Source organism: Typopeltis vanoorti, chromosome 7 (genome assembly GCF_054136105.1).
Source record: "Typopeltis vanoorti isolate ZY-2024b chromosome 7, IOZ_Tvanoo_1.0, whole genome shotgun sequence".
Classification (NCBI taxonomy): Eukaryota; Metazoa; Arthropoda; class Arachnida; order Uropygi; family Thelyphonidae; genus Typopeltis; species Typopeltis vanoorti.
Window position 1 is genome coordinate 115,891,923 of NC_143555.1, and position 14,565 is coordinate 115,906,487.

At 38.4% G+C, this 14,565-nt stretch overlaps 1 protein-coding gene across 1 annotated transcript in view; it reads left to right on the forward strand.

The window, feature by feature from the left end:
• LOC150104989 (electroneutral sodium bicarbonate exchanger 1-like) overlaps positions 1-14,565 on the forward strand; it is a 510,613-nt gene that overhangs the window by 187,810 nt on the left and 308,238 nt on the right. Inside the window, exon 9 of the mRNA XM_090395098.1 lies at positions 14,083-14,328. Coding sequence (XP_090251224.1) covers positions 14,083-14,328 — 246 coding nt within the window. The remainder of the gene's footprint in view (positions 1-14,082; positions 14,329-14,565) is intronic.

A 14,565-nucleotide genomic window follows, 5' to 3' on the forward strand; every position in this document is an offset into this window, starting at 1 on the left:
GGCTACTTTTAAAATGTCCAAGACTCCTGATCAGTTATTTTTATCCTTATTTGCTTTTTTTCCATTGTTTCTGCATATGATTTCTTAAAATGACCCAAAATCCCTTAAGATGGCAGCACATGATCTCTGTTTTGGTCGGCATTCAAACATTTGGGGATCCACTTGGCTGAGAGCTTCTGCATATCCAGATGTTGGTGGATAATGATCCCAACTCATTGCCTGCATATCCCCAGAGTCTTTGCAATGTTTTTTTTGTCTATCATCAAGGATCATGGCATGCACTGCATTGATGTTTTCAGTTGTGATTGCTGTGGAAGGTCTTCCTGATCTGGGGGGGGGGGGGATATCTATTGTCTCAGTATTCCCAGTTTTGGCCAACCATTTGGCAACTGTTGGATATGCTGGGGCACAGTCCCTTAAAGTCTCACACAAAGTTTGGTGAATCTCAGTTGCAGACTTTTCTTGCAGCAAGAAAAACTTGATGATGGACTGCACCTCTGCATCTTTGAATTTCTTCAAAACCTCTGACATGTCTTTTTATCATCAGTAGTTGTTAAGATCTTGGAGAAAGTAGTGAGGGACCGTATGCAACATTGGACAGATGAGGGTAATGTTATCTGTGAGTGTCAACATGGATTTGTGAAAGGGCGCTCTTGTTTTAGCAAGATGCTAGCCTTTTATAATAAAGTTACAAGAACATTAGATGAAGGAAAGGCATATACTGCCATTTTCTTAGACTTAGCAAAGGCATTTGACAGGGTGCCACATGATAAGCTGATATTTAAGTTGCAGCACATGAGTCTGGATGTCAGATTGGTCAACTGGATTCAAAATTTGCTGTCTGATAGGTATCAGAGAGTTGTGTATGGTGGAGCAGTTTCAAGGAGGCAGAGGGTTACAAGTGGGGTCCCACAGGGCTCAGTACTAGGACCTATATTGTTTAATCTTTATATAAATGACATTGCCAGTGGATTGCAAGGGGATATTCAGTTGTTTGTGGATGATGCGAAGCTAGGAAGGATTATTAGTAATAGTGCAGATGTGGTAGCCCTGCAAGAGGATTTGAATAAGCTAGATAGATGGGAAAATGAATGGGGTGTCAGTTTAATGCAGCAAAATGTAAGGTCTTGAGTTTTGGGAAACATCGATGGGATGCAGCATACTCTATGGGAGGAGTTATGCTGGAGGAAGTAGAGGAGACAAAAGATCTGGGGTTGATGGTTGATAGAAACCTGAAGTTTAGGGGACATATTGCAAAGGTGGTGAAGGCAACACAGAGGATTGCTGCAATTATGAGAAGGACACTGACCTGCAGAGATAAGAGGGTTATCATTCCGTTGTATAAGTCTCTGATCAGACCACACTTGGACTATTGTTCTCAGATTTGGTCTCCAGGATTTGAAGGGGATACATTAACTGTGGAAAGGATACAAAGACGGATGACAAAGATGGTTTCAGGACAGTTACGAGGATCGGCTGATGGAATGTGGACTGCAGAGTTTGATGGATAGAAGAAGGAGACTTTTAAACTGTTGAGAGGTGGTTACATGGTTGACACTGGGGAGTTCTTTCGCTTGGTTGAACAGCGGGAAGGAGTGATGACAAGAAGCCATCCCTGGAAGTTACGAAAGGAAACTGTGAGCAAGAGGGTGAGGAGTGGTTTCTTTGCATGGAGGGTGGTTGAACCGTGGAATGCATTGCCTGATGGAGTGGTGAGAGCGAGAACGGGCAATGAGTTTAAGGAGTAGTATGATAGACTATGTGTTTCTTGGGGGGGGGGATCTCCCCTCGATGAGTCTTGACAGACTTTATGTTCTTAGGAAGAACCTCCCACAATGAGTCTTTCGACTCCATGGAGGCCTGAATAATAATAATAATAATAATAATAATAATAATAATAATAATATATCAGAAAAGAAAAAGAACAAATTATTACAGTTTGATGAAACATTGGGGTTAAAGGGTTTTAAGATATGTTCTTAATTGTGGTTATATTAGTTGCTTTAATATCATTTTTATTCTAGGTGTTTATCATAACTTTTCAGCTCCCCCTTGTAATGCAACGGATTTACTCAGCTATATGACATGATTAAATAAATTTAATGACTGAAAGCAGAAAGATACCAAATAGAAAAATTATTAAAAAATTCTATTTGGGTATCTCTCAGCTTCTAGTCATTAAATGTATTTAATATAATTAATTATATATATATATATATATATATATATATATATAAGTTAATAAAAGTTAATAAAAATAATAAAAAAAATCCTTTGCTCACCCATGGTATGCACTATAGGTTTACAAAAACATTTTGTGAGTGAGAATCACATAAAACTGAAAAACTGCATTTGGTCTTCATAAAAAATTAAGAAATTAGTTAAAACAGCAAAGGCCCAAGAACAGAACCCTTGGGCATGCTACTGATTATCTTCATTTTCTGTGACGCTGCTGCTCATTTGCACACAACTTGATGATATTATTCAGAGAGCCGATCTCCAATCCATATAAGTAATCTATTGTCCATCTCCATTTTTCCAGCTTGTACACCAACATATTATGTGGTAATATCTCAAGATGCCTTTGCATAGTCAAAAAATATCACTATTTATGAATCTTCTTTATCTAACACATTTGTCACTTTATTGTTAAATGCAAATAGATTACTAAAGCAAGATTGATCCTTCATGAATCAAATCAATTGACACTGCTGCTCATTTGCACACAACTTGATGATATTATTCAGAGAGCCGATCTCCAATCCATATAAGTAATCTATTGTCCATCTCCATTTTTCCAGCTTGTACACCAACATATTATATGGTAATATTTTGAGATGCCTTTGCATAGTCAAAAAATATCACTATTTATGAATCTTCTTTATCTAACACATTTGTCACTTTGTTGTTAAATGCAAATAGATTACTAAAGCAAGATTGATCCTTCACGAATCAATGTTTACCATTATAAAGAATCCTGTGTTTATCGGCCTAATTCTATATTCTATTCATAACCAACCTCTCTATTGTCTTAATTACAAGTGTCGATATATAGACTAATCTATAATTAGAAATTTCTATTCAAGACCTATGTTTGTGTCTGTATTACCTTCTCACCTTATTATCTTTTCACCTTAGGAACCAACTACAAGCATCTTATTAAATAACTGGGTGAAGAGCACATGACCGATTCTTTCATGTGCATTCCTTAAAAACAAGTTGATATGTCATCTATTCCCAAAACCTTATTAACATCTAATCCAATCAGATACACCTGATTCTTTCATTTTTCATTCCCCTATTATTTGCTTCCCTTACCTGTTGCATAACATCATTGACATCAATATGATATACACCGATAAAGTGCTGATGAAATAATTCCACCACATTCTTTGCTATGATCACTTTACTGCAATAATAAATTTAGTTTAATCCCTTATCCAAGTGTAAGCAAACAAAGTTTCATCCTGAAATATCTTCAGGACTGAGGCAACTTGTGGTAAAGGTGGACCAAGCTCTCATCACTCCTTGTCTTAGTATCTCCCATAATGCAAAGAACTTCTCCTTGTGGACATGTAATGATATGCATTAAGGGAAGGGCCACTACCCAGACCATTTTCGACCTTTATTGAGGTCTCATCAGTGGAAACCAGACCCAGAGGTGGAAGCAATGGAGAAATCATATTTACCTATATGAGTTGCCAAAAGGTGTCTTACCTTATTATTAAATTACTCTGGATTTAGAAAAGATGTTGGAATCTGGCTCCCACTAATGAGACCTCAATAAAGGTCGAAACCGGTCTGAGTAGTGGCCCTTCCCATAATGCATAGCATTATACATGTCTGCAAGGAGATGTGCTTTGCATTATGGGAGATACTAAGACAAGGAGTAATGAGAGCTCGGTCAACCTTTGTCATGAGTTGCTTCAGTCCTGAAGATACTTCAGGTGCAAACTTTGTTTGCTTACACTTGGATAAAGGATTAAACTAAATTTATTATAGTCTAACCAAGTGGAAAAAACTTCCAATATCTTTCTCTAAATCCAGAGTAATTTAATAATAAGGTGAGACACCTTTTGGCAACTCGTATAGGCAAATATGACATCTCCATTACTTCCACCTTAGTATCACCACCTATGGGTCCGGTACCCACTGACGAGACCTCAATAAAGGTCGAAACTGGTTGGAAGCTTGGGTGATGAACGGCAATGCTGTAGCCCATGAAGTTTTAACTGAGGCTCGGCTGTTGCTGTCACCCAGGTTCTGGGTGTGTGTGTGGGGGGGGGGGGTAATGGGGGGGCATCAGGTAACGCTGAGCCCAGTGGAGTCTAGAGGGGATAATGCTGCGTATAGAAACAATGGCATTTTTATGCTTTACACCAATGCCAGGAGTATGTGGAATAAAGGAGAGGAATTGATGGTGCTGATAGCATCAGCCTGGCCAAAGATTATTGGGATCACTTAGACGTAGTTGACAGAAAAGGATATAATAACAGGAATAGAAGTGTGGGGGGGGGGGGGTAATGAATGGCAAGACTATAGCCCATGAAGTTAACTGAGGCACAGCTGTTGTTGTTACCCCTCAGATGATATATAAGCAAACAAGCAGCTCTGCTCGGTGGTGGGGTGAGCCTGAGCCTGCCACGGGGCAGAGCCAACTCTGAGAGTTCTTTTCAGTGGTGGGGTGAACCTGTTACTGAAGGGAACAAAGCTGAGTTTTTGGAGTTTGACCTGTACTAGAACATTCAATAAAGGTCGAAACCGGTCTGGGTAGTGGCCCTTCCCTTAATGCATAGCATGATACATGTCCGCAAGGAGATGTGCTTTGCATTATGGGAGATACTAAGACAAGGAGTGATGAGAGCTTGGTCCACCTTTACCACGAGTTGCCTCAGTCCTGAAGATACTTCAGGTGCAAACTTTGTTTGCTTACACTTTTGGATAAAGGATTAAACTATTATTATAGTTTAACCAAGTGGAAAAAACTTCCAACATCACTTTACTGCCATAAGCATCTACTCATCTGTAATTATTTTCCTCTTGATTGCCACATAGCAGAAGAATTCTCTTAAATTTTCTTATGGTTTGACTACCAGATCTCACTTTCTCACCTGCTACACCCCCCCTCTTTCTTTTTCATTCTTATCATCTCTCTAGCCTGCAATTTATACTTATCATATATCTGATCACCACTGACTGTTTTATGTTAACATCTTCATTTTTCACACTGCATACCTAATTCCACTGTTCATTCCATTTCACTCCTATTCTATATTTTCATCTAACTCGTTACGTACATTTGCATTGCTTGTGTCAGGTGCCAATTAGTTCCCATACACTATCAGCAACTTTTCCCTTCATAGTTCACCAATTCATAGTATTGTTGTTTGCTAACTACAGAGCTTCTCATAATCACTCACCTTATAATTTCACATATATATCCCTTTTTGACAGTATCCCTCTCTTTGTTTGTGTTTATGTCACAAATGTTGAAGTGGATGTGTGAGGAATTTTTTGGTGGGATTTTTTATTTTTAGTTTTAGTTTTTTATATGCTCCACCAAAGACCAGCTACATTCTCTAGACCTGCCAGGTGTCTACTCGGTCCCCTGCAGGTGCAAACTGTCCTACTACAGCCAAACAGGCAGGACAACCAATATCAGAATTTCTGAACACTAGGTATACATCTGGTTCCATCATTGCAACCACTCAGGACGTGCCGACCATGCTTTGGTTTTGGACCTGCTGACCATGCTTTGGATGTTCTGGAAGAAGGGTATTCTTTGGATATTATTTTGCCAGCCTGGCTGGCCAAGTGGTTAGCGTATCTGCTCTCCAGCCAAAAGGCTGTGGGTTCGAATCCTGCCGTGGGCATGGATGTTTGTGTTTGTCTTTGGAAATACTAGTGGTGGTGGTCGGCGGTAGATGGCGTCAGTGGAGTTGTGGTCAGTTGGTGTATTGAGTGGTGGAGGCAGAGTTGTAGAGCAGGTGCCCTCCCTTGATGGGTCTTTGGACTCCCTGGAGGTGTCTAATAATAATAATATTCTCACACCAGCAAATACAAATACAAGAGGCTATTCCTCAAATCTGCCTCAGCCCTGAGAAACTCTCCAAACCTCAACAAATTTCGATGCATGAGGTTGTCCCAAATTTTTGTAGCACTCATCCTCAGATCTTCAGCCCAATGGCCAAGACAACCCAACCTGGCCCCACTAGGGGTTGCTATTTAGGACTCTAGACCCGACTTTGGTTACCTTTCTTCATCCCCATTTGACCAGTGTTAGTGCGTATTTGCACATATCATTGTTGACCAGAGAGAGTTCTGTGATCAACAAATCTAGCTGTAGCAGCCAATCGCCTACGAGCGAAGTTAGGAGCAACCAACCACCAACGGACCACAGCCAAGTGATCAACAAATCTAACTACAGCCTTAACAGCACAGAACTCTTGTTTCTGGAAAAAAAGCATGAACTACAATATTGCACCAAGGTCAGTTAACAAATTACATTTTATTTGTCACATTGAAAGAGAGCTAAAATCCCTCCCCTCTAATTTAGCCGATAAAATACGAATGGAAACGTCGTACATATTAAACTGTAATAAACAACTAAGTTGCAACCTAACCAGAATAGAAAAATTGGCACTTAAATCCTCCTAAAAAATAATCCAGACATCATGATTACAAAAGCAGATAAAGGTAACTCTACCTTGATCGGACAGCATACCTGGATAAAATAAACCTGTTGGTATCTGACCACAACATGTAAGAAATTATGAATTACAACCCTACAACCCATCAAAAAAAAAAACAAAAAAAAAAACAGAATTAATCAAATCGGTGATCACATGGCCAGGGAAAACAAAAAACTTATACCACATTATGCTTATACTACCAGAATTTATGGCCTGCCAAAAATACACAAAACAAACATGCCACTACGACCAATAGTTAAAGGAATTGACAGCCTAATTATCTTAGCCAAGAAATTAGTGGCCATATTATGTAGGAGGGAGGAATGACAATTCCTCCCTCCTACATAAAAAATAAACAACACTTTATAAACAAGATTAGGAACATCACACTCGACAAAGATTTATTAGGCAGCTTTGACATAACTACCGTTTTCACTAATTTCGTGATCAATGATACTATTCTTCTCTTACAAAACTTATTTCCGCCCGATATCACAGCCCTCTTTGCCCACATGCTCCACTCTGAGTATTTCATGTGGCAAAATAATTTTGACCTACAAAAAAAAGAAGGTACGGCAATGAGCTCACCACTTCCTTCCCAATAGCTAACCTTAAAAGAAAGAATATAAATCCTAAATTTGCCCAATCTTAGATTACTGTTTTCACATTTAGAGCTGTGCACTAAATCCCTTTCTTAAAATACTTATTGCTATCCAAGAGGACAAGTTACTTAATTACCTGTTCTCTCAAAGACTCAATTCTTTCACTTTATCAAGAATTTTCTTTTTCTGCCTTATGGTTTTTCCCTAGCTATTTTCATAAGCATCAAACCATCATCAGTTATCTACTTTCCTCATGCAAAAACACCAACTACTGCTGTCAGCCATCTTTCACAGTTTAGCATCAAACTTACACTAACCTCTCATTATCCTCCTCTTTCATTTCATCAGCCTTTGTGTATGGAACCTTACTTATAACATTTCCCCCCCAGAATTATGGTCTTCATCTATTTAAGAAATAAATCAACAGGTTCCTTCTTTTTGCTTGCCTTCTTGTGTGTCGGGTTGATATGTAAATTTCCACCATGGCATTTGTTCTTTATGTCACTGCATACATTTTTCTCCTTCCTTTAGCTATCAGTAGCCTACTAAGATATACACTAAGTAGCCTACTGTTTATTGGTGGTTATTTCTCTGCAACATTATCAGTTTTCTTTTCTACCTTAAGTTTCATTGTAAATGCACACATCATTCGTTGTACATACACCAGAATCACTTTGTACGAGGGTGGTCTGAAAAGTTCTCAGCCTAACAATGAAAAAACGAATTTATAGTTTCAAAATTATTTTTATATTTTAAAATAATTGACTTTAAAATGACTTGATAGGTAATGTAAATTGGGCAGTGAGAGATATGAGATTCTTGCTTGAGGTTGTGCAAAAGAAGACACAGAGAGGAAAGATAGTGCGTGTGCCTAGGTATGATAGTGAATAGCTGAGCAGAAGAGCAGTAATATTGAATAACATAATAGCTAGAATGTGTCAGAAGAGAAGATTGGAATATGTGGATGCTTGGAGGGTGTTTGAAAACAGAAAGGAATTGTATGCGAGATACTGCTTGCATTTGAATGAGGATGGACGTATGCATCCGGAGAGATTAATGATCTGAATGAGTTGGATGTGTCCCAGGGTGGATGGTAGCAGGGGTGGCCTCTTGTGGGAATGGGTACTTGGGAGAAGGGGGACGATATCAGGTAATGCTGAGCCCAGTGGAGTCTAGAGGGGATAATGTTGGGTATAAAAACAATGGCATTTTTATGCTTTACACCAATGCCAGGAGTATGTGGAATAAAGGAGAGTAATTGATGGCACTGATAGCATCAGCCTGGCCAAAGATTATTGTGATCACTGACAGAAGAGGATATAATAACAGGAATAGAAGTAGCAGGTACAGCATTTTTCGACAGGATAGGAAGGGAACGCGTGGTGGTGGAGTACTGCTTATGATAAGTGACGACTTATGTCCTCTAAGAGTGGAGGCTTTGGAAGACAGTGACATTATTGATTTTGAAAGCATATGGTATGAGGTAGAGGTGGACAGAAGAGGACAGTTAGTGGGGAATATTGCTACAGACAAAGGAGCAAAGGGGTTGGGACCAAGAGATGTTTAGACAGTTGAGGTTGGCAAGTGCAAGAAAAATGATTGTTATGGGAGATTTTAAATACAGCATTATAAATTGGGGAGAGGAAGATGCATGTAGCAATAAGGGAATGGAATTTCTAGAATTCTTGAGGGACAAATGTCTTAGGCAACATGTAATAGAGGGAACAAGAGGTTCAAGAGTTTTCGATTTGGTCATAGCATCAAAAGAGTTGGTAATAACTGAAATGACATCTCTCCCAGCAGATGGAGAGAGTGACCATGTGGTTTTGACTTGGAAGATGAATAGACATGCAGGAGTATCCAAGAGATGGGAATGTATGTGGAATTATAAGGCAGGTGATTATAATACTCTTAGATATCAACTTGGGGAAGTTTCATGGAGGGAGGAATTGGAGGGACAGGATATCATTAGTGCTTGAGAAATTGTGAAGGAATATTTGTTAGCAGCAATAGTAAACTGTATTCCACATGTGAAGAAGAGGACACAATTTGGTGTAAAGTGGATGACAAACAATATTAAACAGGAACTGCATGCAAAAAAGAGACTATGAAGAGATATAAGGGAGACAGGTGAAGAGCAGATGCATGAAGAATGTAAGACACAGGCCAGGAGAGTGACTAGTATGGTAAGGAAGGCGAAACTGAAATATGAGAAAAGATTGGCCCTTAGATCTAAGGAAAATCCTAGGGAATTTTTTAGCTATGTGGCCAGTAGGAGGAGAAATGACTGTGGAAATTGACATTGTTGGATAAAAATGTGAATAAAGTGACTGATGCAGAGGACATAGTGAAATTGTTCAGTGAACACTTTATTGGAGTATTTCATCCTGGAGAAGAAGGTTTTAATACTAGAGGGATAGGGCAGGTTCGAGGTTTAGAGATGCAGGAGGAGAGTGTGTTTCAGATACTGAGTACTCTGGATGTCACTAAAGCTGTGGGACTGAATGGTATTTCACCAAAATTTTGAGAGAATATGCAAAGGAACTGACAGCTCCTTTGACCTGGCTTTTCAATGAACGTCTGGCTATGGGAAAGGTGCCCAGGGAATGGAAGGAAGGTAAGATAGTGCCATTGCATAAGGGTGGTAACAGACTGGAAGTGTCTAATTATAGGCCAGTTTATGTGTAATCAGTAGTTGTTAAGATCTTGGAGAAATGAGTGAGGGACCGTATACTGCACTGGGATGAAGATAATGTGAAGAAGATGAAGGTAATATTATATGTGAGAGTCAACATAGATTTGTGAAGGGGCGCTCTTGTTTTAGTAATATGCTAGCCTTTTATAATAAAGTTACAAGAGCAATAGATGAGTGAAAGTCATATACTACCATTTTCTTGGATTTAGAGAAGGCATTTGACGGGGTGCCACATGATAAGCTGATATTTAGGTTGCGGCACATGTGGCTGGATGTCACGTTGGTCAACTGGATTCAGGATTTGCTGTCCGATGGGTATCAGAGAGTTGTGTATGGTGGGGCAGTTTCAAGGAGGCAGGGGGTTATAGGTGGGGTCCTACAGATCTCAGTACTGGGACCTATACTGTTTAACCTTTATATCAATGACATTGTCAGTGGATTGCAAGGGGATAGCCAGTTGTTTGTGGGTGATGCAAAGCTGGGAAGGATTATTAGTAATAATGCAGATGTGGTAGCCCTGCAAGAGGATTTGAAAAAGCTAGATAGATGGGCAAATGAATGGTTGGCGTCGGTTTGATGCAGCAAAATGTAAGGTCTTGAGGTTTGGGAAACATCGATGGGACACTGCATATTCTAAAAAAAAAAAAAAAAAAATCAGCTAACGCCTTTTTTATTCCCGTATATACGGGAGTAGGCGAGGCCATTTAGCCCTATCTAACTTTTGGAGACTGAGTGGGCAGTTCAATCTCCACTGGTACCCAATCAGAGACAGATGGCCCAAGGCTATCACTAATTAAGCGGTACGCAGTGAAGAGAGACGGCTCAAATGTGCCGCCATCTCGTGGTCTCTAACCCTAACACAATATATTTTAATGTCTGAAATAATGTGGGTTCTACGGTCGATTTTCTTGAGTTTGCAGGACGAAAAACCCGAGTTTCCGGGAGGAAAAACCTGCTTGCCCGTGCCAGAGATCGACTAACTCGGGAACCGGTCGAAAAAAGGCTTAGAAAAATTTCCTCTAGTCGCCGACTAGACTCGAAACCAAGCCTTCCTTCGTGCGGCCTAGCGCGATGGTGTGCAAACGCCACATCCACTGAGCTATATGAGCCACATCCACTGAGGAGGATGTAGGAGAGACAAGAGATCTGGGATTGATGATTGATAGAAATCTGAAATTTAGAGGACATATTGCAAAGTTAGAGAAGATAACATAGAGGATTGCTGCAAGAATGAGAAGGTCACTGACCTGCAGAGATAAAAGGGTTATCATTCCTTTGTATAAGACTCTTATCAGACCACACGTAGACTATTATTCACAGATTTGGTCCCCAGGATTTGAAGGGAATAAATTAACTGTTTAAAGGGTACAATGGCAGATAACAAAGATAGTTTCAAGACTGTACAATGTTAGTTATGAGGCTTGGCTGAGGGAATGTGGACTGCAGAGTTTGGTGGATAGAAAAAGGAGAGGTGATATGATTGAGACTTTTAAACTGTTGAGAGGTGGTTACAGGGCTGACACTGGGGAGTTCTTTCGCTTGGTTGCACAGTGGGAAGGAGTGATGACAAGAGGACATCCCTGGAAGTTACGAAAGGAAACTGTGAGCAAGAAGGTGAGGAGTTTTTCTTTGCATGGAGGGTGGTTGAACCATGGAATGCATTGCCTCATAGATTGGTGAGAATGGTCAGTGAGTTTGGGGAGTGGTATGATAGAACTTGTGTTTCCTAAGGGGTGACCTCTCACAATGAGTCTTGATAGACTTTGTGTTTCCTAGGAATGACCTCCTGTGATGAGTCTTTTGACTCCATGGAGGCCTGAATAATAATAATAATAATAATAATAATAATAATAATAATAATCTCATTTAAGATTAATACATTTATTCCAATGATGCTCCAGTGTCATTATCCCGTCCCTGTAGTGATTCTTAGTAAGAACTGCAAAATACTCCCCCTATAGCTGCAATCACCTCTTGATTCGAAGAAAAATGCTGACCAGCAAGGATGAGTTTTAGTTTTGGGAAGAGATGGAAGTCAGAGGGAGCCAAATCTGGAGAATAGGGTGGATGTTCCAACAATTCAGAGTGTAGATCCCTTAATTTTCCCATTGCCAAAACATTTTTGTGGGCAGGTGCATTGTCCTGATGAAAGATGATTTTTTTCTTCTGCAAACTGAGTTTTTTCTCATGAATTTTTTCATCTAGTCTGGTTAAAAGATCGGAATAATATTCCCCTGTTATTGTTTTATCCTTTTCAAGATAATTAATAAACAAAATGCCTTTAGCATCCCAAAACACTGATGCCATGACCTTCCCTGCTGATGGAACTGACTTTGTCTTCTTTGGTGCTGAACAACCGCTTCTGTACACTGTTTTGACTGCTGTTTGGATTCTGGTGTGTAATGGTGAATCCAAGTCTCATCCATAGTAATAAATTGATGCACACAATCAGTTTTATTCTTGTTAAAACACTCCAAGTACTGTTCAGAGATTTTCATGCGAGTGAATCTTTGATCTGCTGTGAGCAAGTGCTGCACGCATCCTGTGCAAAGCTTTTTCATATGCAATTCTTCATGCAAAATATATCCTATAGATTCTTTTGAAATGCCTGTAGTCTCAGCAATTTCACCACTTTGACTTGCCGGTCATCCAGTACTATATTGTACACTCGATCAATAATTTTTGGTGTTGTTACACTTTTTGGACGTCCTTCACATGGATCATCTTCAAGGCTGGTATGGCCAAGTTTAAACTCAGCAGCCCATTTCTTAATTGTTGAAAACAAAGAAGGAGGAGGAGAGTGCCCATAAACGTTTATGAACTTTGAATGAATTTCTTTTGGTGTTAAATTCTTTTACAAAGAATTTTATAACCGCATGATACTCAATTTTATCCATTTCAAGCGATACAGACAGCACTTTTGCTTCAGACAGCTGTATAAAACAAACTACTTGATAGAATGACTTGCAATTTCACATGGATGCTTATGACAGATGTACTAACTTTAGAAGAAAAAAAAACTTGCTGATAGCGTTGCCATCTGTGGTTCAGGCCGAGAACCTTTCTGACCATCTTCCTAATTCATTTTTTCTTGTAGTAATTTATTTCACCTGTCACATATAAAAATTGTATTTATAACCAGCAATAATTTATTTTTTATTTTTTATCTTTATGTAATGAATCTCTGTTCTATGGAACCTAATTTTTCTATATGAAGCCTATCATGAATATGCACATGATTTCATGCATCATCATGCCCTATTATAATTTAATATATTACCCCGTTATAGAAATATTTTTCAGTATTGATTATTTATATATTTTTGAAAGTTTTTGATTCTTTCATTTTCACTATATGCAATCCCTGAGGCAAACTAAAAATTTGTTTTCCTTGCTCTGAGTGGAATTTGTTAACAAAACTCTGATGTGAAAAAGTGTAAAGCACTCATTTGGAATTATGTCTATAGGTTCAATTCATTTTCATCATCATTAGTCAGCTAACTGAAGGAATCAGAGCTTGATTGTCCAGCTGCTGTCTGAAAAGACAACAAATAAATGAACAGCTTATGGAAAATGTCATAATACCACAGCTACAATCAGTTATCCATTTATATCTATTCTAAAAACAGGTACAATATGGAGGCTAGGAGGCATCTGTTTCATGATGCCAATTTTTCTAAAGATTGGTACCTTTTATTAGACATTTCATCACTTGGTGATATTCATCTTGAGTGATAAAATACCTCACTCTGGTTTTGATGTTTGTAGTATATAATTTGTCATAATCAGCATATCTCCTAATTGGGCATCAAAAGCTTTAAGTTGACATATTAAATTGAAACCACAGTTTTTCTTAATTTAATTAAGCATGTTCAAATCCAAATGCATTTTTTATAAAGCCCAGTCTTATTGATCTTGTCATCATTTTCCTTTTTATTATTTTTCAATTAATTTTTAATATCATGAATTTTGCTATAATACAACCATTTTCTCTTACTGTTATTATTAATATACATGATTCATAATATGAAAAATGTTAATATATAATAATTATTTTACTTTTTCAATTTCTTATTATTTTTTTTCATCCAAGGTAAATCATCATTTTATGAAGAAAATCCCTCCAGGAGCTGAAGCTTCCAATTTACTCTTAGGCGAGACAGATTTTTTAGAGAAAACCATTTTTACATTTGTGCGATTAAATCAAGCTTGTCGTTTAGGTGATCTAACAGAAGTTCCATTGCCTACACGATTTATTTTTATTTTGCTAGGACCACCGAATAATAGAGGACGATATCATGAAATTGGCCGTGCAATGGCAACATTAATGTCAGATGAGGTAAATTTGATTCAGAAGCTGATTTATTAATATGAGGCACTTTTATAAAGGCATGTATAATTGCAAATACTTATGCTTTTAAAATTATTTTAAAATAGTAACTAAGCAAAAACCATTGATCAGAAGTTGGTGATATCTCTGAATAACTGTTACTACTTTTCAGCGGTGGTTTCTCAGACTTCTTTAGCTCATGGTATATATTCTTTGCTGTGAGGAATCATGGCACACTAAACACAT